The 26,170-nt window shown below is 39.5% G+C and overlaps 1 protein-coding gene across 2 annotated transcripts in view; it reads left to right on the forward strand.

Annotated features, from left to right (window-relative positions):
* FGFR4 (fibroblast growth factor receptor 4) overlaps positions 1 to 18,598 on the forward strand; it is an 18,938-nt gene extending 340 nt beyond the window's left edge. The window contains exons 1-18 of one of the 2 annotated variants that reach the window (XM_040344415.1): positions 1 to 22; positions 4,662 to 4,820; positions 7,001 to 7,252; positions 7,962 to 8,054; positions 8,524 to 8,690; positions 8,816 to 8,939; positions 10,162 to 10,352; positions 10,464 to 10,602; positions 11,936 to 12,129; positions 13,106 to 13,251; positions 13,337 to 13,458; positions 13,573 to 13,683; positions 13,806 to 13,996; positions 15,425 to 15,547; positions 15,665 to 15,735; positions 17,103 to 17,240; positions 18,039 to 18,144; positions 18,280 to 18,598. The exon at positions 1 to 22 is cut by the window's left edge and continues 340 nt beyond it. In XM_040344415.1, the coding sequence (XP_040200349.1) occupies positions 4,724 to 4,820; positions 7,001 to 7,252; positions 7,962 to 8,054; positions 8,524 to 8,690; positions 8,816 to 8,939; positions 10,162 to 10,352; positions 10,464 to 10,602; positions 11,936 to 12,129; positions 13,106 to 13,251; positions 13,337 to 13,458; positions 13,573 to 13,683; positions 13,806 to 13,996; positions 15,425 to 15,547; positions 15,665 to 15,735; positions 17,103 to 17,240; positions 18,039 to 18,144; positions 18,280 to 18,441 (2,427 nt within the window). In that variant the 5' untranslated portion in view covers positions 1 to 22; positions 4,662 to 4,723 and the 3' untranslated portion in view covers positions 18,442 to 18,598. Of the gene's footprint in view, positions 23 to 3,479; positions 3,499 to 4,661; positions 4,821 to 7,000; positions 7,253 to 7,961; positions 8,055 to 8,523; positions 8,691 to 8,815; positions 8,940 to 10,161; positions 10,353 to 10,463; positions 10,603 to 11,935; positions 12,130 to 13,105; positions 13,252 to 13,336; positions 13,459 to 13,572; positions 13,684 to 13,805; positions 13,997 to 15,424; positions 15,548 to 15,664; positions 15,736 to 17,102; positions 17,241 to 18,038; positions 18,145 to 18,279 lie in introns of those variants that run through there. The other variant, XM_040344416.1, reaches the window with a different exon arrangement.
* Positions 18,599 to 26,170: the final 7,572 nt, after the last annotated feature.

The following is a 26,170-nucleotide window of genomic DNA, read 5'->3' on the forward strand; positions in this document are numbered from 1 at the left end:
GCACCCCAATAATACAGATCAGGTGAGATCACATTCCCCCCGATCTCCTGTATTTGTGTCTCCGGGGGGGTGATTACTAATGCTTGGAGATAGATAAACTTCACACTTGTCCGGCGTCACTCTTATCACTGAGTCTCCGGCTCTGTGTGATCAATGGGTGCCCATAGGGCACACTGCTCCTTTGATGTCACCAGGTCCTGGGGAGGTCCATGTTTACCCTAACATGCATGGTCTTCCCCTAGACACATACTCAGAAGCAAAGGTGACTGTTGTATGGAGCTCATCTCCTGCTTTATTTTATAGAACTCATATTTAGGTCCTGGGAACCCCCTGCTTTTTACCAATTCAGCAATTCTACCACCCTAGAAAAAAGTAGGTGCCATGTCACTGATTCTGCCAAGTGGTGTTGGGCAGGCAACATCAATCAGCCTCTGCTCAAGGAACCCCCAGAACTCTGGTTGAGAATGGTGACCTTGGGTGCTACACTAGTTCTAGAGTAGATCATTAATTGGGCTTCATGGCTTGGAGAGTGTAAATGCTTTAATGTGCCCTGGATCTAGGCTGGCACCATCAAATTGGCAGTCAATCGGGCACAACTCAAGGATCCCTAGGGTGCTACAGAACTTTGGTTTAGGAATGGCTGTCTTAGATACTACACTAGTTCTAGAGTGGAGCAGCATTTTTTCTTTTTGGGTTCCTGTGGTTTGGGTAGGGTTATTGCTTAATGTGCCCTGGGTCAAGACAGGCACTATCAAATTGGAGGTCAATCTGCCACCGCTGAAGGTTTCCTAGGGTACGTACAGAACTTTGGTTGGGAAAGGCTGTCTTAGATACTACACTAGTTCTAGAGTGGCGCAGCTTTTTTTTTCCTTTTTGGGTTCCTGTGGTTTGGGTAGGGTTATTGCTTAATGTGCCCTGGGTCAAGACTGACCTCCAATTTGATAGTGCCTGTCTTGACCCAGGGTACATTAAGCAATAACCCTACCCAAACCACAGGAACCCAAAAAGAAAAAAAAGCTGCTCCACTCTAGAACTAGTGTAGTATCTAAGACAGCCATTCCTAACCAAAGTTCTGTAGCACCCTAGGGATCCTTGAGTTGTGGCCAATAGGCACTATCAAATTGGCGGCCAATCTGCCACCGCTGAAGGTTTTCTAGGGTACATACAGAACTTTGGTTGGGAAAGGCTGTCTTAGATACGACACTAGTTCTAGAGTGGCGCAGCTTTTTGGTCCTTGTGTTTTTGGCAGGGTAATTGCTTAATGTGCCCTGGATCTAGGCTGGCACCATCAAATTTGGAGGTCAATCGGCCACAACTCCCTAGGGTGCTACAGAACTTTGGTTGGGAATGGCTGTCTTAGATACTACACTAGTGCTAGAGTGGAGCAGTTTTTTTGGTCTCTGTGGTTTGGGCAGGGTAATTGCTTAATACTCCCTAGATCAAGACGGGCACCATCAAATTAGAAGGTCAATCGGCCACAGCTCTAGAAACCCCAGAATGGAACTGTAGGGTTCCACAGAACCCTGATTGAGAATGGCTGTCTTAGGTACTACACTAGTTCTAGAGTGGATTGGCAATTGGCTTTCTTGGTTTGGACAGTGCTTCATGTTCCCTGCATCTAGGCAGGCATCATCAAATTGGAGGTCAGTCAGCCGCAACTCAAGGATTCCTAAGGTGCAACAAAACTTTAGTTGACAATGGTTATCTTAGACACTACACTAGTTCTAGAGTAGAACAGCAATTTGGTCTTCATGGTTTGGACAGTGTAATTGCTCAATGTGCCCTGGATCTAGACAGGCACCATAAAGTTGGAGGTCCATCAGCCACAGCTCAAGGAACCCTTGGATGGAAGCAAGGTTCCAAAGAATCCTTGTTGAGAATACAACTGTAGAACCTAATACAGCCATTCTCAACCAGGATTCTTTGGAACCTTGCTTCCATCCAAGGGTTCCTTGAGCTGTGGCTGATGGACCTCCAACTTTATGGTGCCTGTCTAGATCCAGAGTACATTAAGCATTGACACTGTCTAAAACGTGGATACAATTTACAAATCCACTCTACAACTGTAGAACCTAATACAGCCAGAGTGGATTCGTAAATTGTATCCACGTTTTAGACAGTGTCAATGCTTAATGTACTCTGGATCTAGACAGGCACCATTTTAGATGGGAGGTCAATCCGCCACAGCTCAAGGAACCCTTAGATGGAACCCAAGGGTTCCACAGAACCCTGTTTGAGAATGTCTGTCTTTTAGATACTACACTAGTTCTAGAGTGGATCAGCCACTGATCCTCATAGTTTAAATAGTGCTAATGCTTTGATACTACACTAGTTCTGGAGTGCATCAGCCATTGGTCCTCATGGTTTGGACAGTGTTAATGCTTAATGCTCTTCTGGTTAATGTTTTGAAATATTTAAACTGGAGTTTAGAGACTGAATTGGTTTTATGGTAAGGTTGTGCAAATGTTTTTTCTGACCTTTCCCCTAGTGCTTTCTGTTTATAAATAGCCTGGATTTATGGTAATTTTTCAGTATTGGCCCTGGTTGACTTGTCGTGCGACTTGAGAGTTCAAAGTTGCATGACAAGCTGCGCCCCATTAATGGAAATGGAGCCGTTCTAATTGGTGCAACTCAAGTTGCTTTGACTTGGAAAAGGGCTCCTGCACTACTTTTGGTGCGACTTCAACACAACTTGCATTGTAAAAAGTCGTATGCAAGCGGCGATGAAGTCGCACAGGGATGTTGGATTTAAAGTTGCGTGACTTTCAAGCAGTATGAACAAGGGCTAATGGTTTTAATTTTTTTCCTCTGTTTATAAATACCCCGGTGTGGTCTGTCGTAAACATTTTCCAATCTGACCTTGTGGAGGTGCTAAATATAAAGTTTTATGCCTCTGCCCAGGCTGGGTGACTGTGTATTGGTAATCAATAGTCAGCAGTAATAGCAGGAATGGCATGCTTGTAAGTGCGGGGGCTGCTGTTAAACATCCAGGGCTTTGTATGATTGGCTGTGTGCGCTGCTCTTGCATGCCAGTGCTATGAACTGAATGCTGTGTTGTTTTAGGAATGGTTCAGTTATGTATCGGGGAAGGTCGCATATGATGATTTCAATGTGCTGTGTATGTTTTTCTCCCCTATATTTACTCCTTGTTTATCTTGTGTGATTGCAGAGAGGATCTGTGTAAACTCTCACTCTGGTACCATAAGTATTCTGTAAATCTGTAACTAGGGTAGCCTTGGCACACAAAGGCCTTTGTCAATTTGTGTTCAAAGATTAAGCTGGAGCCCCAGGTCCCTGCAGCTAGTTACACATTGATATCCCTTGGAATGCACTGGTGGGTGGGGATTGTGCCATGTGTATTTCTTTATCCCTTCTTTTTTCTTTTTTTTGATTAATGAGAGCTGATCTGCTAGCAGCTGGACCCCCAATGTATTGGTGTTTAGTTGTAGTAAGGCACTAAAGCATGGTCTGTGTTTATAGAAGTGACATCAAACCTTAGTAAGTACAATCAAGTCCCAAAACTTTCACTTGGCGTGATAATGTGTTGGTTTTAAAATTATTATAATTGGATGCAGTAAACAATTAGATAGAAAGATAGATATATATTTTGTTTTATTAATAATTTGGTAGATGTCAAAGGAATGCACTACATAAAATTGCAGGGGTCTCAAGTGAAGCTGCCCCACACGTGTATCAAATACAGGCAGACTGGCTTTAATCTGCCAACAGTTGGGCAATGAGTTCATCCTATGTATGTTAGGATGGAACTGCAAACTTGTATAGTGTGTGTGTGTGTGTGTGTGTGTGTATATGTGTATGTATATGTATATATATATATATATATTCGCTCTTTTTCTTAAAAAACAAAACATTTTTATTATTATACAGATGTGCTGTTGTCGTTTGCAGGATCCATGTGTTTAGTAGGGGTGCCTAAAACCCAGATTTGACATGGCCATAATTTTTGAGAAAAGACTGGTCACGGTTAAGCAACCAGATTTGCCTATGTATGGAGCTGATTTAGTAAAACAGGAGAGTGTAAAATCTGGTGTGCTGTTGTGCATGGTAGCCAATTGGCTTCCAACTTCAGCTTTGACAATAAATTCTGGAAGCTGGTTGGTTTCTAGGCAGAGCTGCGTCTGATTTTTGCAAACTCAAGTTTTAGTAAATCAACCCCAAAAGTGTAGAACATGGTCATGTTGATACAAACCATATGACTCCTTTTTGATGCCATGGTGTGTACAGTATTTTTTATTTATTTTTTTGATTGACCCATAACAGCCAATCAGAATAGCTTTTAACGGTATGGTAATGCAGACTGACGTGTTTGTTTTTTTTTTTTTTTGTGCCTTGGAATATATATATATATATATCTATCTTTTTTTTTTTTTTTTTGCGTGTCTTTTGTCAACAGAATACTCCACATAATGTGTAAAATGTTTCCCATTGAACATCATTTTAATGACGCATGGTTCTTGTTTATAAATGCTTAGCTTCAGATATCACTTAATCAAGAGGTCATCAAAATTAGTGTAAATGCTGCTGTACAAAACTCCACACCAATCAAATGTGAAATTGGTCTATGAATGACTTGCATTTGTGTATATATGTTTATGCTTTTGTGTGTGGCTATATTCATAACAATGTGTTTTCTTCTACAGCTTATCAGTACACCGCTGGGCCCATTCCTGCTATACCTAACCCTGTAAAAAGCCAAGACACCATGCTCAACTTTGCAAGGCTCCTGCTCTGCTTTCTGTCTCTTGTCATGTTGACATCATGCAGACCAACAATGTCAGAAGACCAGACCAGTCAGAAAGGTAATTATAAGAATGGGCAATCTTTAATACAGCTGATGTGTTAGTTATACGTTTTAGGGCTGAAACAGACTTACAGATGCAGTGTTTTCCAATAAGTATTAAAACCTATGTGCATTAGAATGTTGCAGTGCCATTCATTTTGACAACACAACTGCAACATGCCGTAATGCACTACCTTGAATTCTAGTGTATTGTGTTGCCAAAAAATGGTGCACATTAATTTTTCTTTTGGGGTGTCGCACACTCATCCATTTGAATGGGCTGCATCAAGTCAATGCACCAGGTCACTGAGGTCTGAATGGGCCCTTAGTGTAACGTATAGATGCACACTAGGGCCAATTAGAAGCTTGGACGACACTTTAGTTATTGCACTTTCCTGTATAATTTCTATTTAATTTTTTTTCCTACAATGCAAAAAAACTACCAGCAGGTTATTCTGGCTTCTAACTAGTTTTAGTTTTGACTTTTGATTGTGAGTCTGTTTTTTTTTTTTTTTTTGCTGCGGTCCCATGAGGTAGATGGTGATTTGATTTGTTTTCTGCGCTCTGTGTAATACACAGGGGGGGGATGAAATGTTCATACATTTCCAAAGTAAGGATTTGTTGCACTGCAGGCTGGAAAATTGCTGTCATTAAAGCCCTATTGCCTTGTACACACGATCTGAATTTCCGATGGAAAAAGTCAAATGGAATTCTTTAATCGGATATTCCGACCGTGTGTGTGCCCCATCAAACTTTTTTCCATCGGAATTTAGAAAGAGAACATGTTCTCTTTTTTCTATCAGAAATTCCGTTCGTCTGTAGGGAACTCCGACGGAGAAAAAAAACACGCATGATCAGAATCAAGTCGACGCATGCTCGGAAGCATTGAACTTAATTTTTCTCGGCTTGTCGTAGTGTTGTACGTCACCACATTCTTGACGGTTGGAATTTGGTGTGACAGTGTGTATGCAAGACGGCTTGAACGGAATTCCGTCGGAAAAACAAGTCGGAGTTTATGCCGACGGAAAATCCGATCGTGTGTACAAGGCATATGTTGTTGGGATGAGTGGCAGTAGGCTGAGAAAATGGAATAGTCATTTGACTGCACCCAACTATTAAAAAGGGCATTTTGGGGTCAGAAGGGGTTTCAAAGGGAAGTCTTTGGGATTTATTTTACGAAAACTGAAAAGTGCAAAATCTGGTATAGTTGTGCACGGCGGCCAATACGCTTCTAACAGCTTGTTTAATTAAGCTTTGACAAAAACTTGAAAGCTGATGGGTTTCTATGCATATTCTTGTATGTGTATGTCCAGGATACCTGGCAAAAGTGTCACTGGGTAAGGATGCATGCCATGGAGGGTCTCCTATCAGGTCAAAAGTTGACAGCCAGGTCATACTACAAGTTCACAAAGTTCTCAATTTTGTGGAGGTGAGAAAATTCTCACCCTTCTGGAGTGTGTCTTTCTCACCCCTCAAAAAAGCTTTAGAGTTCATCTAATGGTTAAACAAACACGATGTCTTAAGAGGAATTGTGTGTATGTATCTGGGAGGTTGAGGTGTTCCATTAACGCCTTTCATTTGATGTATAGTACATATGTTTTTCTAACCTTTTTACTGTGGCAGTATCATTTGTCTAAGTTTAGTGGTGATCTAATATGTGGTTTTGTTGTGGGTTTTAGGTTATAAAAGTTTTCAACTTCCTTTACCAAGGCGAAGGGTACTCTTCGCAACTCGTAGGAACCATTGCCACTCACGGGAACCATTGCCAATCTTCTCCATTGTCCTGGCATATTGGTCTTCTGCTAAACACTTAAATGCTTCAAGATAAATAGCATTACTGTCCCAAACCACTTTAATTTCATTAAGTAAATGTAACCAAAAATTCTCCTCATGGTTATTGGATACAAGCATTTTTTACACTGACCACAGGTTTCGAGCGACTATGTTGGCATTTTGAATCACTAACAGTATTGTGTTTTGGACTGGAGAAACTAGACCTTTGGATTTAATAAAAATCCAGAGAGTATCTAATTTTGCAGAAAGTTTTAAATGAATAGCATGACTAGGAGACTGTTCTAGAGTTCAAGATAGGTCAGCTAAACATTTGTCAGTGTGTTTTCTTTGCATGCTGATAAGGACTGTGTATTGCTGAATTAAAGTATTGACCCCCCCTGTGTGTACTCTGCTCCCCTCCTGCAGTGTCACATCCTGGGACTGAAGAACATCTCCTGCTTGACCCTGGAAACTCTTTGCGACTCGCTTGTGACACCAACTACAGCAGCAATATTAACTGGTACAGAGAGCAGGAGCGCTTGCTGGCAGGAGAAAAGATTCACATACAGGGCTACATCTTGGAGCTTACAGATGTAACCTATGAAGATTCTGGCCTTTATCTTTGTGTGGTCCGTGGTACTGGTCAAATCCTTCGAAGGTTCACTATATCTGTAGTTGGTGAGTTTCTATATGAGAGGCCATAGCACTGTATTTAGCTTCTTTATGGGACCCTGATCATAACTAAATTGTTGCTCTACAGCAGGGGTCTCAAACTGGCGGCCCTCCAGTTGTTGCAAAACTACAAGTCCCATGAGGCATTGCAATTGCTTGATGGGACTTGTAGTCTTGCAACAACTGGAGGGGCCACCAGTTTGAGACCCCCTCCTCTACAGTAACAATCTTTAATGTTCTCCATGGACTAACATGCTAGTCATTTTAATGTAAAAGCTAATGCAAACGATGTGTGTGTGTGTGTGTGTGTGTGTGTGTGTGTGTGTGTGTGTCCCAGAGACCTACAAATATAACATTGTGTAGCATCATGTATAATATGAATGCCTCCTTGCAGAGGGAGTCTGCTGTACATTTTAAATATGTTCTCCCATACTTGTTCTAAATCTGCGTTGTGTATACCAAAAACACTCAATCATTAAAATATTAATCATTACCTTATCAGCAATGACCCTTGATTTTTCTTTGTGGTGCTTACCACCAGCAAACAAGCTAGACTTACACAATCAATATTGGAGCAGCTCTAATTTGTACTAGCATTGTGCTCATGACCTGCAATGTTCCATGTAATTGTGCATGGACAATGCTTATAGTTGAATCAAAAGTACATTGCCTTGGGGATTTGAGGCCTTCTCACATCTCTTGCTTGTCTTTTTAGATTCAATGGCGTCTGGAGATGAGGATGATGAAGATGGCCGTAGGGAAAATTTCCAAGGTGATCTAAGTGAGGATCCTGTGTATATCTACCAAGGTGAGTTGTCTCTCTTGTTCAGATGACTAATTAGAGGTTATAATAACTTGTGTTCCTCACCCAGCAAGGCCATAAACTGTAATCCCAGTACAGAGCAGTCTGGTCCTAGCGTTGTCCACATACCAAAGACCAGACTGTCTGTGATGGCCAGATAGTTGAATACATGCTGCTGACCTATGCCCTGGGGTTAGTAGATAAGCTGCCACAGCCTGTCTTTCCAACATAATCATATTTTAGTGGTCTTTAGCCAGATATTCACAGCAACTAATCTTTTAGATTGCATGTTTTACCAGATCAAGTTTCTAGATATGTCAAATATTCAGAAAATTGCGATAAACTATGTATCGTGAGAACTTATTTGTTTAATTCTGAAATCCTGCAGTAAAAAGACGTAGTTTACTTCTCATTGACTTGCACTAATTCATAATGCCAAAGCTGTGTCTATAAGAACTGTGCTTTTTTCTTTTAGCCCCATACTGGACCCACTCTCAGCGAATGGAAAAGAAGCTATATGCCGTGCCTGCTGCAAACACTGTAAAGTTTCGCTGTGCCGCTGGTGGCAGCCCAATTCCAACCATACGATGGCTTAAAAATGGGAGAGAATTTCGTGGAGAGCATCGCATAGGAGGTATTCAGGTAAGTCATTGGTACATGATGACATTTTGGTTAATGGTGTTTTAAAATAACCTGTTTATCAGTGGTCAGTTTTCTATAGGCCTTCTAGGTGGTGGTTTTAATTATTTTTTTGAATTCCCTTATAGCTACGACATCAGCACTGGAGTCTTGTCATGGAGAGCGTGGTTCTCTCTGACCGTGGCAACTACACCTGTGTAGTGGAGAACAAAATGGGCAGCATTAGTTACACCTATATACTGGATGTGCTTGGTAAGCATATATGTTTTTTAGTTCCACAGAGTGTGTGTGTGTGTGTGTGTGTGTGTGTGTGTGTGTGTGTGTGTGTGTGTGTGTGTGTGTATGTGAAATCTATATTTATAAATAAAAATGCAATATAAAAAATCTAGGTGATCTTTAACCCTCTTGCAGCAAGGTCCATTCATAGTACCTGGCAGCAGGGGGGGGGGTTCACACATAATACCCCTGTCATGTCTTTTGGGCTCTGCTTGCCCATCTGTGAACCGTCGCCAAGTTAGATGTCTATTTATATCTGTTATTTTACCAAATTTTATTGCGTTTGCCCTGAATCTCACTTTAGTGTGGTGTGTGTGTGTGTTTTTTTTTTTTTTTTTTTTTTTTTTTTTTTTTTTTTTTTCTCTCTTCTGAAACCTTTGCGGTAATGCATAAAAAAAAATTGTAACTCGGACCCTCTGGAACTTTAAGTCCGAAGGACAGCATTTCTGTCATAAACCTAATGAGGATCATTGTGTACCCTGTAGACAGACTTGCCCTCTCTCTGTTTAGCTACCACAACTGTCTGCAAACGATCTTCAGGGGTAATTGAGATGCCGTCTCCACTGAGTACATCTTTTATGGCTGTTTGTCATTTTATTCCTTCCTGCAGTGTGCAGCTCTTAATGCTAACATTAGATTTTGTAGGACGTTTCAGAACAAGAATCACGTTGCATTACAAGCTTTCTAAAAAAAAGTGTACAATTTTCATATCAATTTCACAACATTTAGCATAGGTTCACATATGTGCGGTCTCGGAAATCGCATGTGATTCGCACCCACACCGCAGGTGCCGATCACATGCGATGTCTGTGCAGTGCGAGTTCAGCCATACAGTTGTATGGCTGAACTCGCATTGGATTAGCACGAAAATGGTGCAGGGGCTTTTTTTTTTTTTCTTCTCCCGCACTAGAATCGTATCGCATGGGTGTTCACAGTTTGCTCTGCGATCTGTGAACCAATCTGGGGGTGTCATTAACAATGAATTGACACCCGCAGAGGGGGGCAGTGTGAACTGCCTGCGGGGAGAGGTGCGTTGCAGGAACCGGCGCTGGTTCACACATCACACATATGTGAACCTGGGCTTAAAGTCATTTTAAAATGTGTAATTGCTTAAATGATTGCAAAACAACATGGGTAAAATCGGATGTAGTCCTCTTGTTTTTATTTAAAGTATTTATATCTTTATTTGTTTCTAAAGAACGATCTTCTCACCGACCAATCCTGCAAGCTGGTCTTCCGGCGAATACCACCGCACGCGTGGGCAGTAACGTGGAGTTCTTGTGCAAGGTGTACAGTGATGCACAGCCACACATTCAGTGGCTTAAACACATTGAACTAAATGGGAGCCGGTTTGGACCTGATGATGCGCCATATGTACAAGTGCTTAAGGTAATTTCCTAATTTACTGTTTAGTATTATGGCACATGAAGAAGCGCTGCTGGCTATTTTATATTGTAGTACTTCTTGTTAAGTAAATTATTTTTATTTTTACTCTTGCAGACTGCAGATATTAACACATCAGAAGTAGAGGTGCTCCATCTTCGAAATGTCACGATGGAGGATGCTGGGGAATATACATGTCTTGCTGGAAATTCCATTGGTCTCTCTTACCAATCAGCCTGGCTCACTGTGTTACCTAGTAAGTGGAATATATAAAGAACCAATACATTGCAAACATTTTGATTATATGTGTGTGTGTGTTAGGGATGGGGAAGTAGGTTGAATATCAGAAGGGAGAGGCAATAAAAGCAATATAAAAATCCTGTATAATAAACTAACTCTCAGGCCTCGTACACACGACCGAGTTTCTCGGCAAAAAACAGCAAGAAACTTGCTGGGAGATATTTTTTTGCAGAGGAAACCGGTCGCGTGTACATTTTCGTTAAGGAAATTGTCGAGAAACTCGACGAGCCAAAAAGAAAGCAGGTTCTCTATTTCCTTGACGGGAATGGAGAAAATTGGCTTGTCGAGTTTCTCGACGGCTTCACAAGTAACTCGACGAGCAAAACTATGTGTTTCGCCCGTCGAGTTTCTCGGTCGTGTACGAGGCCTCATACTTTATCTTTCCATACATTACTTCCAACCAGCGTTAATTTTGTTGATGAAATTGACACTATTTTAGCCAACTAAAATGGCATTTTAGTCAGCAGGCTATGACTAACCCTAAATCAAAATCTGACGTCAAAATGAACACAGGTTTTATATCACAACGGCTAACTGCGTCTGCAGTGCATGTTCAAATCTTAATACCATAAAGATTTAACTTTTTACTCCAGGAGTATGTAATGAGTTTGAAAATTCTAAAATGCTTAAATCCTGCATTACAAATTAACTAAACCCATTAGATTTTAATCAACTAAAGTGTACTGGAGATTTTAGTCAATTAAAACTAATGTGGCATTTTAGTCAAAAGGTTATGACTAAATTGAAATTAACACGGCTTCCAACTTGCATGATTCGAAAGACCGTAAATGTGGGCATTTTGTCATAGTTTAGGGACCGCTCTGACTCCCAGGGTTAGGAGACTGGTTCATACAAAATAAGTTAAATGAGGGCGCACATGTCATTTTGTTTCATCCATATCTGACTTGTACTGCTTTTAAGACTGCATATACAGAATCATGCATATGTCCCATATTGATTAGTTCTCTTTAAGGTATGAATTGTTTGTTAGAGGCTCTATACAGCAAGATACGAATTATACTGCCAAAAAAAAAATGTGTGTTAAGTATGATAGAGATTTAGGGCATATGCAGGGAATGTATGACTTCAGTGGTGAATATTTTTAATTTTACACTATTGCTGGTGTAAATGCTATTGTAAGAAGTCGCATGTGTAAAAGTTTGCTATTGTGTGGGTGGATTTGGGATAACAGATTTGGTTAGGGTGAGAGGGGATGCAAGGTCCATAAAGAAGGTCAAGGTCACAGATGTAGCACTGACCCCCCTCTCTTTACTTCCTTTCCTCACCAGATGAAGACTTTATAGAGGAGGTAGAGCCAGCAGAGTCTAGATATGTGGATATAATTATCTACACTTCAGGATTTCTGGCCGTGGCCATGGCAGTTGTCATTGTAATTCTATGCCGTATGCAAACGACACACAGCAAGCAGACCCTTCAACCACCACCTGTTCACAAACTTGCAAGGTTCCCTCTTATCCGACAGGTAAGTAATGGTTTATGACAATTGTCTGATTAAATTGTATTTGCTGGGCTGTTCAGAAACGGCATATGGCTAATGGGTTATTTAGGTTGTGTGTGTTTGTTTTTATTTTATTATGGTTGAACTGGATGGACTTCTCTTTTTTTCAACCTGACTAACTATGTATTGAAATTTTCAATCAAAATGTTAAAAAAATGAATATCCATACACAACATAAGAAATATGCTGTGCTAAAGGCATATACTGTATTTATTGACGTATAACACTCCCATTTTTTACCCTGAAAATAGAGGGTAAACTGTGCCTGCGTGTTATACGCAGGGGGCTGTGAAAAGTTTTTTTTTTTTTTTTTTTTTTCCTGAAACTTCCCTCTTAAAGTTAGAGTGCGTGTTTATACACCGATAAATACGGTACTTTAGGTAGATGTTAAAATCTGTGGGTAGTGTTTTTTATTTATTATTATTATTATTATTATTATATTTTTTTTTTTTTTTTTTTTTTTTTTTTTTAACCAGCTGTGAATTTAAAATGTTTCCTCTGTGGCATATTCATAGCAGCAAATTGTCCCCCAAATCAGTTTTATTACAAAGTAACACAGCTATGTAATTTAAATACAATTACAAGATCATGTCTTATTTGTCTCTTGGTGAAAATATCCTTTAAAAAAAAGACTTAAGTGCATTAAGTCTAATGTCTTTGGCGTGTTTAAAAAAAAAAAAAACTTGCTTGTAGCATCGCTGCAGTTATGAACATGCACCTTCAATAGGGATACATGGTAAAATATGTAAACCACACACAGATGTTGCTGTGCCTTAGATAATTACCTGGAAGGTCTGTACGTGAAAGCCTCAACCATTAGAATCATTTGTGTCCTATTTGCAATCTATCCCAGGAAATATTTCCTAAACTCTACCTACTTTGTGTTGATTTATGCAAAGTACATTACTAATCCTTCTTTTTTTTTTTTCCCCCTTTTTAGTTTTCCTTAGAGTCTAGTTCTTCTGGAAAGTCCAGTGCCCCTTTGATTCGTATCACCCGGCTTTCTTCTAGTTGTGCTCCCATGCTTCCTGGTGTCATGGAAGTTGAGTTACCTTTGGATGCCAAGTGGGAATTCCCCAGGGACAGGTTAGTACTGTCATGTGTAGACCCTTTGTGATATATGTGTACTTTACCATGATCTGATTTTAAATACTGGCTTTTACCCCATCAGGCTTGTGTTAGGGAAACCTCTGGGAGAAGGATGCTTTGGTCAAGTTGTGAGAGCTGATGCTTATGGCATTGATAAAGATCGTCCTGAAAAGCCTGTAACAGTTGCAGTAAAGATGCTTAAAGGTGAGATCATGAAACCATACTTCTAATTAACTGATTGCCCTGAAAAATAAATAGGAGACAAATGAAGCAAAATTGACATCCTAAATAAGTATGTATTCCCCCTACTTTCTTTAGATAATGGCAGCGACAAAGACTTGTCTGATCTCGTCTCCGAAATGGAACTGATGAAATTGATTGGAAAACACAAGAACATAATCAACCTTCTGGGCGTCTGCACTCAAGAGGGTAAGCTGTGAATAAAACTGCCACCTTGACTTTGGGTATTCGGTGGGGTCTGTAGTGATTGGGTGTTTTAGGCCATGCAGGTATTCTAAAGAAAACCTTAAAATAACTGTTCTTTTATACAGGTCCCCTCTTCGTTGTTGTGGAATACGCTTCAAAGGGAAACTTGCGAGAATTCCTCCGTGCTCGTCGCCCTCCAACCCCAGAAGATGGTTTTGACATTACCAAGGTGCCTGAAGAACTGCTGTCTTTCAAGGATCTTGTCTCGTGTGCCTATCAGGTGGCTCGTGGTATGGAATACCTGGAGTCCAGAAAGGTAAGGAGAAGGCTAAGTGCTTATATCTGTGAACTATTACATCCATGCATCCTTGGGAATGTTTATAACCACCTCTTATCAATTGCCTTCTTATGGGATAGTTTTTAAATCTAAACACGGCCAACTTTAACCTGATAATAACACTCAGTTTTAAAGAAACCCATCATAAGCAAAATATGATGCCTGTCCTTTATTTATTGCCGCTAATTGTATAGGGCTGTCAACTTTAGCCGTGCTTTACGTATATATTAGGCTGGGTTCACATCTATGTGGGGCTGGTTTCTGTGCAGGTCCGGTGCGATTTCTTTTCAGCAATTCAGGTGTGAATTTGACACTGAAATTGCACCTGAACCGGACTGAAACACACAGGACCTTTCTTAATTTGAACCGGCTCCATTGAAAGCCGGTCTGGTTCACGTTATGCAAATTAAAGGGCGTCTGACTTGCATATATGTGAACCGAACCTTGTACATTCATATCAGTTCCTGCCCTCAAGGAGCTTTCAATCCTAAGGTCCTGAACACATTTATACATACAGTACATATACTGGGCCTACCAGCATGTCTTTGGAGTGTGGGAAGAAACCGGAAAATACCTGGAGGAAACCTGCATTGCAAATTTTCTTCTGAATGTGCCTGCTGGCTGTCATGATTCTCTGCATTAGGGTGACTGGTGTAGGTAGATTCTACACCTCAGGAGCTCTAATTTCACCATGATTTACTTGCTGCTCCTTGCTTGTTGACATATATACTATTCTTCTTCTGTCTTCAGTACTTAAAGGCGTTGTAAAGGCAGAAGTTTTTTTTATCTTTGTGTATTAAGATAAAAGGCCTTCTGTGTGCAGCAGCCCCTCTTATCATCCCTAACACTTATCTGATGTTCCTCCCTGTCCAGCGATGTCGACAGGTGTCTCAGCCATCTAAGATTCTCCGTCCTAATTGGCTGAGACGCAGCATAGGCGCCATTGGCTACCGCTGCTGTCAATCAAGGTTGGCTAGCCGAGAGGCGGAGAGGCTGGGTCTGGGCTCCGTGTCTGAATGGACACGGGGAGCTGTGGCTCCGCTCAGGTGCTCCAATAGCAACCTGCTTGCTGTGGGGGCACTGAACGGGAGGGAGGGGCCAGGAGCACAGAAGAGGGACCCGAAAAAAGGATTTCTTCCTTCCTTCCTTCCTTCCTTCCCCCCCACCCACCCAGTATAGGTTATATGGTTGAACTGTCGGCATACACTGATGCCTAGTTATATAGAATACATAACTGTAGGCAGCGGCCTTGTTGCATTTTATGTGTGTAATATATATACTACACAGCTTTAAAACTATCAATATTCACCCTAGGTTTCCTGAAATAGTCTATCGTGGAAAATACCCAATAAGTGCAATAAATGATTGCACTGATAATATATTACAACTCTTGACTTTATTCTACAGTGCATACACAGGGACTTGGCCGCCAGAAATGTCCTTGTAGCGGAAGATAACGTTGTGAAGATCGCTGACTTTGGCCTTGCTCGAGGGGTGAATGACATTGACTACTACAAGAAAACCAGCAATGTGAGTTATTAAAGCTGTGTTGGAGGAAAAACGATTTCCTTCAAATGTTACTTTGTAGGAGGCTGTCAATTCTGCACTGTAAACCCATCTTATATAATTTTTTATTTTTCCCAACAGGGTCGGCTGCCTGTGAAGTGGATGGCACCAGAAGCATTGTTCGATAGGGTGTATACACACCAAAGTGACATGTAAGTATGCTTTTACTAAAGGAAGGACTATTTTAAATATGATACCACTATACATAAGTTGCTTAAAGCAATCCAATACTTTCATGGGAATCCCCCTTCCAGTACTTGGTCTTTCTGCTACAATAAGCAGAAAAAGTTTCAGGACAGGTATCTTTGCTACAAAAGATTGTATATGTCGCTTTTTATGAGTCGGTTCACTGTTTTGACAGTTTTATTGTCTTCCTGACAGATTATTTGAAGTAAAGCTTGATTAAAACACAGCCTGTAGTCAGATCATGCCCATAATTGACACTGCAGCATAATTTGAACTTTGTGACATCACAGAACACTTAGGTTCATGAAACTATTTACTACAAATACAGGGATTAAAGGTTGATCCAGGATTATGGCAACAAGGCTGTTCTTTACGCCTTGATCTCTTAATATGGGATATTCTGAACACTGGAGATATTATTGGCTGTTGGAATGCCTCTTAGGGTAACTGATATTTTCAGCTACACTCCAGTCACATTTAAAATTATAAATTGGTGACGTGGATCCTTTCTGTTAACATAATTTACTGTACGTGATACATTTTTGTTTTTTACGTGTGTGTGTGTGTGTGTGTATATATATATATATATATATATACATATATATATATATATATATATATATATAGTTTAAAATTCAAAAATATTGATTTGTTAAACAATCCCTCTTGCTGCCTGCTCGCTCGCTCTCTCTCTCTCTCGCCTGTTACCCCCCTCTGCACTGTGGCATACAAATGGCTAAAGATACAGTTGAAATGCACAGTTTGGTATTATGTTTACTATTAAATTGGCCAAAGGATTTGTAATCTTGCATAGCCATTGTAAAAAAAAAAAAAAAAAAAAAACTACACAAGAAGATCACTTGGTACTGGGGAAGGTGACAAATTTCTTTGCAACTTTTTAACATTGGTATGAGCCTTTCTTCTGATTCACATACGTCCCTTTTTTTTTTTTTTTTTCTTTAGTGTGGGGGGAGGAATCGGATAAGCACAAGTTCCAATTTTGGGTGGAACTCCGCTTTTATGGTGTTGTAAAAGAAGGCATACAAATGATAACTTATACTGGAGAAAAGGTTGCTCCAAGTTCCCTTCTGTGCTGATAACATACTTGAAGGTCATGTGGCTTGCACTGCAAGAAAACTATAGCAAGGTTGCCTATAGCAGGTTGCCTATCCATTGTGTCTGTCCCAGCAAGATTATTATTAAAATATTATTATTATTATTATGTTAGCATTTTTACTAAGTTATGCTTTTAAAAGTGTGCCACTATAAGGATTTGTGTATATTGTTGTGGCATTATAAGTGTAATAATATTTTATATATTTTCTTTCTGCAGTTGGTCCTTTGGTGTGTTGACCTGGGAGATATTTACCCTCGGCGGATCTCCCTATCCCGGCATTCCAGTGGAAGAATTATTTAAATTGCTTCGAGAAGGACATCGAATGGACAAGCCATCAAATTGTACTCATGAGCTGTAAGTATTTGCCCCGTATTGAAAAATGACTACTAATATTGGCTATTAAAATGCTGTTAAGCCAATGTAAGATTTTACAGTTGGCACAATCGGATTAAAGACATAATTTTATTTTGTCCAGGGTTAACTTCTTTTTTTTTTTTTTTTTTATTGGGAGTCCTTTTATGACCGTTAATGAAAAATTACACTACTCCTTTTACACCTATCCCCCTTCGTATCCATCCTATGTTATTTCTAGTTCAGCTGGACAAGCTGTTCATCAGGGAATGTCTGAGCTTACCAAAAATGTTGTGAAAATGGGAAAAAACAGAACATGGACTTTAAATTGGAAATATAATCCTCTACAGAATTACGATTTTTTTTTTTTTTTATTTATTTTTTTCCAATTGCATAAAAAAATTCTTTATCCATTAAAATAACACCTCTGTTTGTAGGTCATGAATCATATGCTTTTGTTAGCCTGTCTTGTTTCTGGCTGATGTATACAGCAGGACTAGAGCTACACAATTCTGGCCAAAATGAGAATCACAATTTTTTTTATTTTTTTGCTTGGAATAAAGATCACGATTCTCGCAGCGTAATGTCTTTCACCTTGTGAGGGAGTAGGGAACGGCTCTGCACTGTATGAATCAAAGAAATGCTGGGTTAAGATCGTGATTTTTATTTTTTTACAATTTGATCATGCAGCTCTAAGCAGGACCCATATAATACCATCCAATGTAGGTGTGGAGTATAGGGCAAATGAATGATGAAGATAGACCAGATTACATTATACTAAAACAATGCAATTTATCATAGGTACATGCTGATGAGGGAATGCTGGCACGCTGTACCAACCCAGAGACCGACATTCAAACAATTGGTGGAACACCTAGACAGGATCCTTACTGCTGTATCAGAAGAGGTAACTGTTTTGTGTATTATCATTGTTCCTAGTGGTGTGTGTTTTTTTTTAATTCTCTTTTTTTTTTTTTTTCTCTCTGTATGTAAGATCTGACTAGATCATCCACTAATGACCCTTTCTTTTTAAACTTTTCAGTATCTGGACCTATCTATGCCATTTGAACAGTATTCACCTTCCTGTGAAGATACCGCAAGCACGTGTTCCTCCTCTGATGACTCTGTCTTTACAAATGACCCTATAGAGGAACCGTCCTGTCTCTTCAGTTATCACAATGTTCATAGTCACATGGGGACCTGAAAAAAAAGACTGTAAAGGGGGAGTACGGACTTCACAAAACAGCATCTACCCCCCCATCAGCAACTTAATTTATTAAGAGACACTGCCTATGTCTAGTTCTATAGACTGGTGAAAACACTGTGCTGCTTTTCTGTTCTGCTTGGGAGGAAACAAAAAAGAAAATGGTGCTGGAGTCAAGCTACCAGTCTGCAGGATATAAAGCACTGTGAGCCCCTGACTGGTTTTGTCAAGCCATGTCAGGGATATTTTCTATATTCCCATGTTGTGGATGTGAAGGACTATAGCTAGCAGGGACGGACTTCCCGCGTCGATTCCAAGAAGTCTAAGCAGACGGGGTGGCACTGTGATGCTGCAATCCCTGTACGAAGAGGAACGAAGTTTACCTACTTCTTGGACTTTTTGCATTTGTAAAGCCAAGCTGCAATCTGGTCTTACAAGTGGCCTTAAAGTGCCTAAAATTCTGTTATTATATAAAGCCTGTAAATATTTTCTAATAGAACTATTTATGTCCTGTTTGCTCCGAAGCATATTGTAGGTCATTCTAAATGTTATATAAAGGAGAAGACTTCTTTCAAAATGTTTTACACAGTCTCTCTTCGCAGCCATATAATTTATCATATTATTTTTTTAATTTTTTTTTTTTAATATATATGATACTTTTTGGACTCTGAAGAATCCCTACAATCTGTTGATAAATGCTTTTATACATTATAGATATATTTAAAACAGAATATGCTCTTTTGCAATTTACCAAAAGTTTCAAATTTTTGTGTCAATTTTATTTTATATATTGTTAAAAAGTTACTTTTAATATAAAGATCTAAATTATATAAAAAAAAAATTCTCATTGGAATTTTATTTTGAGTACTTTTTATTTTTACATTCCATGGAAGGCTGTATAGATCCACACAAGGACGGGTGTAGGTGTGGCGTGTTCACTGTTTGTGACCCTATTCGATTTACAAATTGCATCTAATTGGTAAATCTAAAAAGTGCATGTTTCGGGCTCAAACTTGAAAATGAACCATACCAAATACAAATCTATAAAGTGTCACTAAACGCAAAACCAACCTCGCTTTTTAGTTTGAGAGCGATTTGTCTTTATTGCTGCCTGCCCTCGTTGGGGAGATTTGGCCCTCTCTATTTGTCCTAATAGCAAAAGAAAAAAAATCCAAAATTTGGGGTTGACACAAGAACGGTAATGGAAGGGAAACCTTCCAATGGAACATCCCAGTTCAGGTTACATCCTAGGATTCCCTCACTTTGCAGAGATTTCCTTTCATGTCCTGTTTTGTTTATAGGACAGGAAGTGAAGGGAAATCTCCCCAATGGGACAAAAAAAAATTGACACGGATTCTAACCCTTCCCATACTGTATCCAGTATTTTTTATTTTTTTTTACTTCCAACATGAATGTGAGCATGTTCCATTGTAGCTAGGTACCGTGTTTTCCCAAAAATAAGAGCTAGCGTTATTTTCCAGGAGGGCTGCAATATAAGCCCTACCCGGAAATAAGCCCTAGTTTTTAAAATGCTTGTAAAATCCTATAACCCACTTTATTACAGTAGTATAAAATGTACAATGTGTGTAGGGCCGAAACAACTAATCGATTATGAAATGAATCGATTACCATTTTCATAATCGATTAATCGGCCAGTAACATAATTGGGTTAAAAAAAACTAAAATTGGCCCTTTTATAGTACAAAAAGAGCAAATCTCTGCTGTAAATATTACTTTCACTGTCCCACAGTAAAAAATGAACCCCTTACAGTATCGATGATTTGCTCTTATTGTACAAATTTTCATTTTTTTATTTTTATTTTAGCCCCATTATGTTGCTAAACATCTCCAGGCCTGTGTCAAACCTATATGCTTTTTGCAGAAACACACCACAGTTCATTTACATGGTTTTACATCCATGATTTTGATTCAGCTGCTGAGTATTTGGAAAGGGCAAGGACTTTTTTTTTTTTTTTTTTTTTTAACACAAAACGGTGCTATTTAGTTTTTTTGGTTCAATATACTTTAATGGAAAAGCTACAGAAAAGCATTTTTGTGGCAATTTGTGTTTTTTAATCTGCCCAACAACAAACTGACCAAAAAAAATTAAAACTGCAAATTGCAGAAAAATTACCTTAATGGGTTATTAACCCATTAATCGAAAGAACAATCGGCCAACTAATCGATTATGAAAATAATCGTTGGTTGCAGCCCTAAATGTGTGTTTCTGTAATATGAATGCGGGAAAGAGAGCTCCGGCGGGTCACAGAAGCGCAGAGCTGTGTTATAATGAAGGTATTTGGCACAATTATATTATAGAAACGCACACATTGTACATTATATTCTACTGTAATAGAGTGGATTATAGGATTTTACAAGCATTTTAAATCGGTTCACACTGGGGATTCCTGTCATGCGGGGGGAGAGAAGACGGCACATTACATGGTAAGACCTACCCCGAAAATAAGCTCTACTGTGTCTTTTGTTGCCAAAATGAATATAAGACCCGGGCTTATTTTCGGGGAAACATGGTAGGCAATTTTCAAAAATGTACTAGTTGTCCACAGTAGACTGGGTTGTGAACCTTCATAATGAGTAGTGGCATTTTTTTTTTTTCATTCACAGCTACCAGTCCAATTTTATTGCTCATTTCCCAAATTCAGGTTTGAGAGTGGAAGAGAGTCTGTTTGCTATGGCAACAACCGTGCTGCTAAATCAAACCCTATATAGTCAGCCTGTGGCATATTCACTTTACAGTATCCATAGAGTTTTTGGGCTTATTCAACAAAGCCATGCAAAAAAGCAATGCTGTACAAAGGGCATTGAAAAGTGTTTATTCATACATTAAAACATTTCAACCAATCAGATTTCAGTTTACTGAAGATGGAATTATGATTGGCTGCTGTTTCTAAAGGGATCCTGCCTGTGCAGAGTTTTATTTTTTGTTTTGTAAGGGCATCCTTTTAAAATGAAGAGTGAATTAACTTCTCTTTTCATTGGCCTGTTTGTTGAAACGCCACATCTTTGCTGCTCCCCAGGGATCTTTGCCCAGTTTTCTTCCAGGTTTGGCATCTGTAGCCATCCTAATTGGCTATGCCGTGATGACCTAAAGCTGACCACACAGATTCCTCCATCTGTGCTGTATCCTGTTTTTATTTTTTGGTTGATGGATACCAGGCAGGAGGGTGGTGGCATGGCCACCCGGAGAGGGGGTTTAAACCAGTTTATCAGGAACCACCTTGTTTAAGCTTTGACAGTAAACCTAGAAGATGATTTGGTTGGTCACTATGCACAGCTGCACCGGTTTGTTTTTTGGTGGTGAGGGGTAGTAAATGTCTGCTTCAATAAGCATAGTTAAAAAGAAAAGGCATAAAGAGTTGGGTTAAGATTGATCAGAATGTTTTGGCTCAGAGGTCAACAGAGGGAGATGGAACGCTGAAGACCTGTTTTCAAAAAGCCAGTGTTGGTGATTGATGTATTGTCAGCCATGTGTAGGTTGGGGGGGGGCTAGTTACTCGCTGCAGGCCCCCTTTAGCCATTTACCATTCTAACCCCGTGAAACTACCTGGCAGAGCAGCCAGAGTCCTGGAGCAACTGTTTTCTCCAGCAAGTATATTGTTCTGTGTCCAGCAGGACAGGCTCAGTAGCCTGGGGTGACTTGCTACACATTATCTAATGCTGCCCCTCCCATGCATCCTAATGAAAGGAGTCTTCCATATACACACACACACACACCTGCTCCCCCCCTCTCAAGCACACATGCAATTACACTGCGGGGGGATTACAGATTTACCAAACAACAATACTGTGAATATTTAACTAAAACACAGCTGAGCTTCGCCTCCAATTTAGGAGAGATTTTGAGATCTTTGTGAGCAATGTCTGCTTTCACAAGGATTTCAGCTACTCGGCCAAAGCATATTTTAACCCAAGTCCTATAAAGATTGCCCTTACAGTACCAGTCAGCAATAATAAAATGGCTTTTGATGAAAAAAAGCTCAATTAACAAAAACCTAATTATTTTCCTTATCGTGTATTTGCATTTTTGGTTACGGTCCAAAATGTTTCAAATCATTAAAATGATTCACCCTTTTACTAAAATCTCAGTAATAATCTTTACTAAAAAAAAAAATCTCAATCTAATCTTTAACATGCTAATGTAATTTCAAATGTCAGTAAAAATTAATGGCACCTGTCAGTATTTTACTTTTGGGATCAATATGATCGTTCTTTAGAATGATTGTGCTAATAAAATGCATGCTCCTATCTGCTTAATGTGCATTTTCATTCACTGTGCAGACTATCTGGGGGATCAGCTTTATCTCAAGAGAACAATAGGGACTGCCTGGGAGGTTCTAACTTGGCTTGATTGATTCCTACACCCAGATCCATGGGGCATGTGCAGGAGGCTGCAGCGTGCCCACACATGTGTCATCATTTCCCAAAGCGGCCATAATTAGCCAGAGCAAGCAGTGATATTAATTTTCTGTCGATCTACACCTATAGGGCAATTAAATTAGCATTTATGTTTTCCCAGTAAGTCTAACAAATCTTTATGTAGCTGAAACTGAAATTGAGAGAGCCAAAAGAGATGGGGGGGATGCTAATTATATTTTTCCTGTAAAAAAAAATGCAGTAGGTACTGTTCCTTTTCAAGTTCCCTCTGCACTTCTGTTAGTTCTGCCCTAGGACGCATTGAAATATGGTACAGTTGACGTATTAGTGTGTCTCTCATATATTAAAAAAAATTAATAAATTAAAAAAAAAAAAAAATCTATCCTAGATTAGAGATGTTCCTGTCTGATCTCTGACAGTTACACATAGATGAGGATATCGGACCAGACAATTACAGTAAAACCTTGGATTGAGAGCATAATTCATTCTGGAAACATGCTTGTAATCCAAAGCACTTGTATATCAAAGTGAATTTCCCAATAAGAAATAATGGAAACTCTTATGATTCGTTCCACAACCATTTATTCGTGGGTCTTCCAGTTTATAGTCTTTATTAAAAAAAAGATCTAACAATGTGATAGGTTGTGTAACCATAAAATGTCCATCCACAAGGGTAATTGAAGCAAAATCTAGAAGGAGCTACAGAGTATACATGAGAAGAGAGGCGCCTTGAAGTGTAGCAATATGGTTACATTTAATGAAGGTACAAGTATGCAGACATCTGGGGTAAAGCTGTCCACATAGACCAGGGATATGCAATTAGCGGACCTCCAGCTGTTGCAGAACTACAAGTCCCATGAGGCATAGCATAAGCATGACACCCAGAGGCATGATGGGACTTGTAGTTTTGCAACAGCTGGAGGTCCGCTAATTGCTTATTCCTGACATAGACCATCCCCCGCACCGCCGGCTTTCATTGCTGTCAATCTGCAATGGTGACCAGGAAGCCTACCCTGCAGTAGAGCGATCTGAAAGCGAGGCTTGAAGTGCTCGTGGAGCGCAGCGTGGAAGGGATAATGGGCGGTACAGAGGATGGTCTGTGTGGACAACTTTACCCCGGATGCCTGCATACTTAGATGTGCCTGTTTTAATTATCAACCATATAAGTTGCTAAATGTTGTACCTTCATTAAATGTAAATATATTGCTGTGGCGCCTCTCGTCTCTTTAATGCCTTGTACACACGGTCGGACTTTTGACCATGCAGAAGTCCAACGGAAAGAAAGAGAACAGGTTCTCTAAGGTCCGTCGGACTTCTGACAAAAAGAGTCAGATGGAGGCTACACACAGCCGAACTTTTCAAGAAAAAAAGCCCGTCTGAACTTTTTTCTCGGAAAGTCCGGCCGTGTGTACGAGGCATTATACTCAGTTGTGACATGACGCTACTTGTATATCAAGACATCGCTTGTATATCAAGTCAAAATGTATAAAAAAAAAAATCTTGTCCTGCAAAACGCTCTCGAACCAAGGTTTTACTATATTACTTTCCTTTTTTCGGTGTGAACGCCAGGTACTGCTGCTAACAGAGTGCAGGGAAAGGTAGAAGCTCAAATGATTTGCAGGTTTTCAACTATTGCTTGCATAGGCATATAAAAACCAGTGAATGTGACATTCACCGATTGTTGATCATCTTTTAAAATGCATTCCTCAGGAAGATGGACCTGCCTTTTATGTTGCATAAAGTGTTTGGATAGGCTGAGGCTAGCTATAGATGTAAAATTGTGTATGGGTGTGCAGTCAAAATGTGCCCATCGGTCACTTTTTGAAACCTCATTGAATGAACACGATCTGAAAGTGCTCAAAGCTAAATCTTGGGCAGACAGTGGCAATAAAATTGTCTTAACGATTATAGCTCAATAAGACCAAAACGCACCAGTAGACAATTGCCTTATTTCTACGACCTAAACCCTAATTCATTACTGTTTGCTTAATTACAGAACAACCATTAAGACTGTACTTCCCTTAATTACAGAAAACTATGGAAAGATTATGACCCTGAGTCTGAATTGTCCTCCTTAGCTCTAATCTAGATTTAATCCATGTAAAGTCAGATATTTTTTTTCTCCCAAAACTAGTTTTTAATGAATTACAATGGTTTTAAGTCAACCACACTGATGCAAATGTTCCACCTTTTGACCTTTTTATTTTCAGCAGGGAGCTCTCTATTAGTCTGTGGCACCTTTTATTTGAGTGACAATACAATTGGACTAAGAAAACACAAGCCTATCTAAATTAACCCTAAACAGAAGTTTAATTAGATGCGCAACCCCCACTATATAAGAAGTTCCATTTGCCACAGCTTGGCATGATGTATTGATGTATTCTTAGGATAGCTGGGTGGCATCACATGTTTTTTTTAGCCAAATCAAACAATGCAGGGAATGGTATAATGTAAATCACTGTGGCTTAGCATTTAACACTTCTGTCTTGAAGCACTGGGGTCTCGGTCAGGCCCCTATCTGCATGGGGTTTGTATATTCTCCCTGCGCTTGTGAGGGGCTTCCTTTGGGTACTCTGGTTTCCTCCTAGATGCCAAAGACATGCTTGAAGGTTGACTGGCTCCCTTCCAAACTGAACCTTTAAATTGTAAGTTCCTTGGGAGTACACTGCTACATAAATTGCTAGTGCTGTATAAATACCTCTGATATAAAAATAAAAAACTCTGGGTGTTATGTGGACACCTGGAGGAAGATGCAACTGATACATTTAAATAGATCATATATATACATATACGTGTGTATATATTTATATATATATATATATATATATATATATATATATATATAAACAAGAATCAGTGTTTTTAGTTAAAGCATGGATTTAAAAAATAAATAAAATAGGTACACCTTACTAGTGGAAAAACAAACTGGGATATCCTCAAAAAATGCATCTATGTGTTTTGTATTTTTAAACATACGTTTTGCAATGTGCTTTTTTTTTCCTTTAACAAGCTGTTTATAGCTGGTTGTTAAGGAGCGGGACGGTGTGCCCTTAACAACCGTTTAGTCAGTTTTCAGCGGGCTTCCCCGCTGACAGATAAATGTTAAAACTAGAATTGCCAGCAAAAAAAAAACTGTGTGGTTGTCCCCCCCAATCCATACCAGGTCCTTCAGGTCTGGTATGGATTTTGAGGGGAAACCCACGCCAATTTATTTATTTTTATTTTTAAATGGTGTGTGGTTCCAAAATTCATACCAGACCCTTATCCGAGCATGCAAGTCAGGTAAAAGTGAGGAGAAGTATGAGCACCCCCCCCCCCCTAATAAAATACCAGG

This window comes from Rana temporaria, chromosome 3 (assembly GCF_905171775.1).
Source record: "Rana temporaria chromosome 3, aRanTem1.1, whole genome shotgun sequence".
NCBI classification, from domain to species: Eukaryota; Metazoa; Chordata; class Amphibia; order Anura; family Ranidae; genus Rana; species Rana temporaria.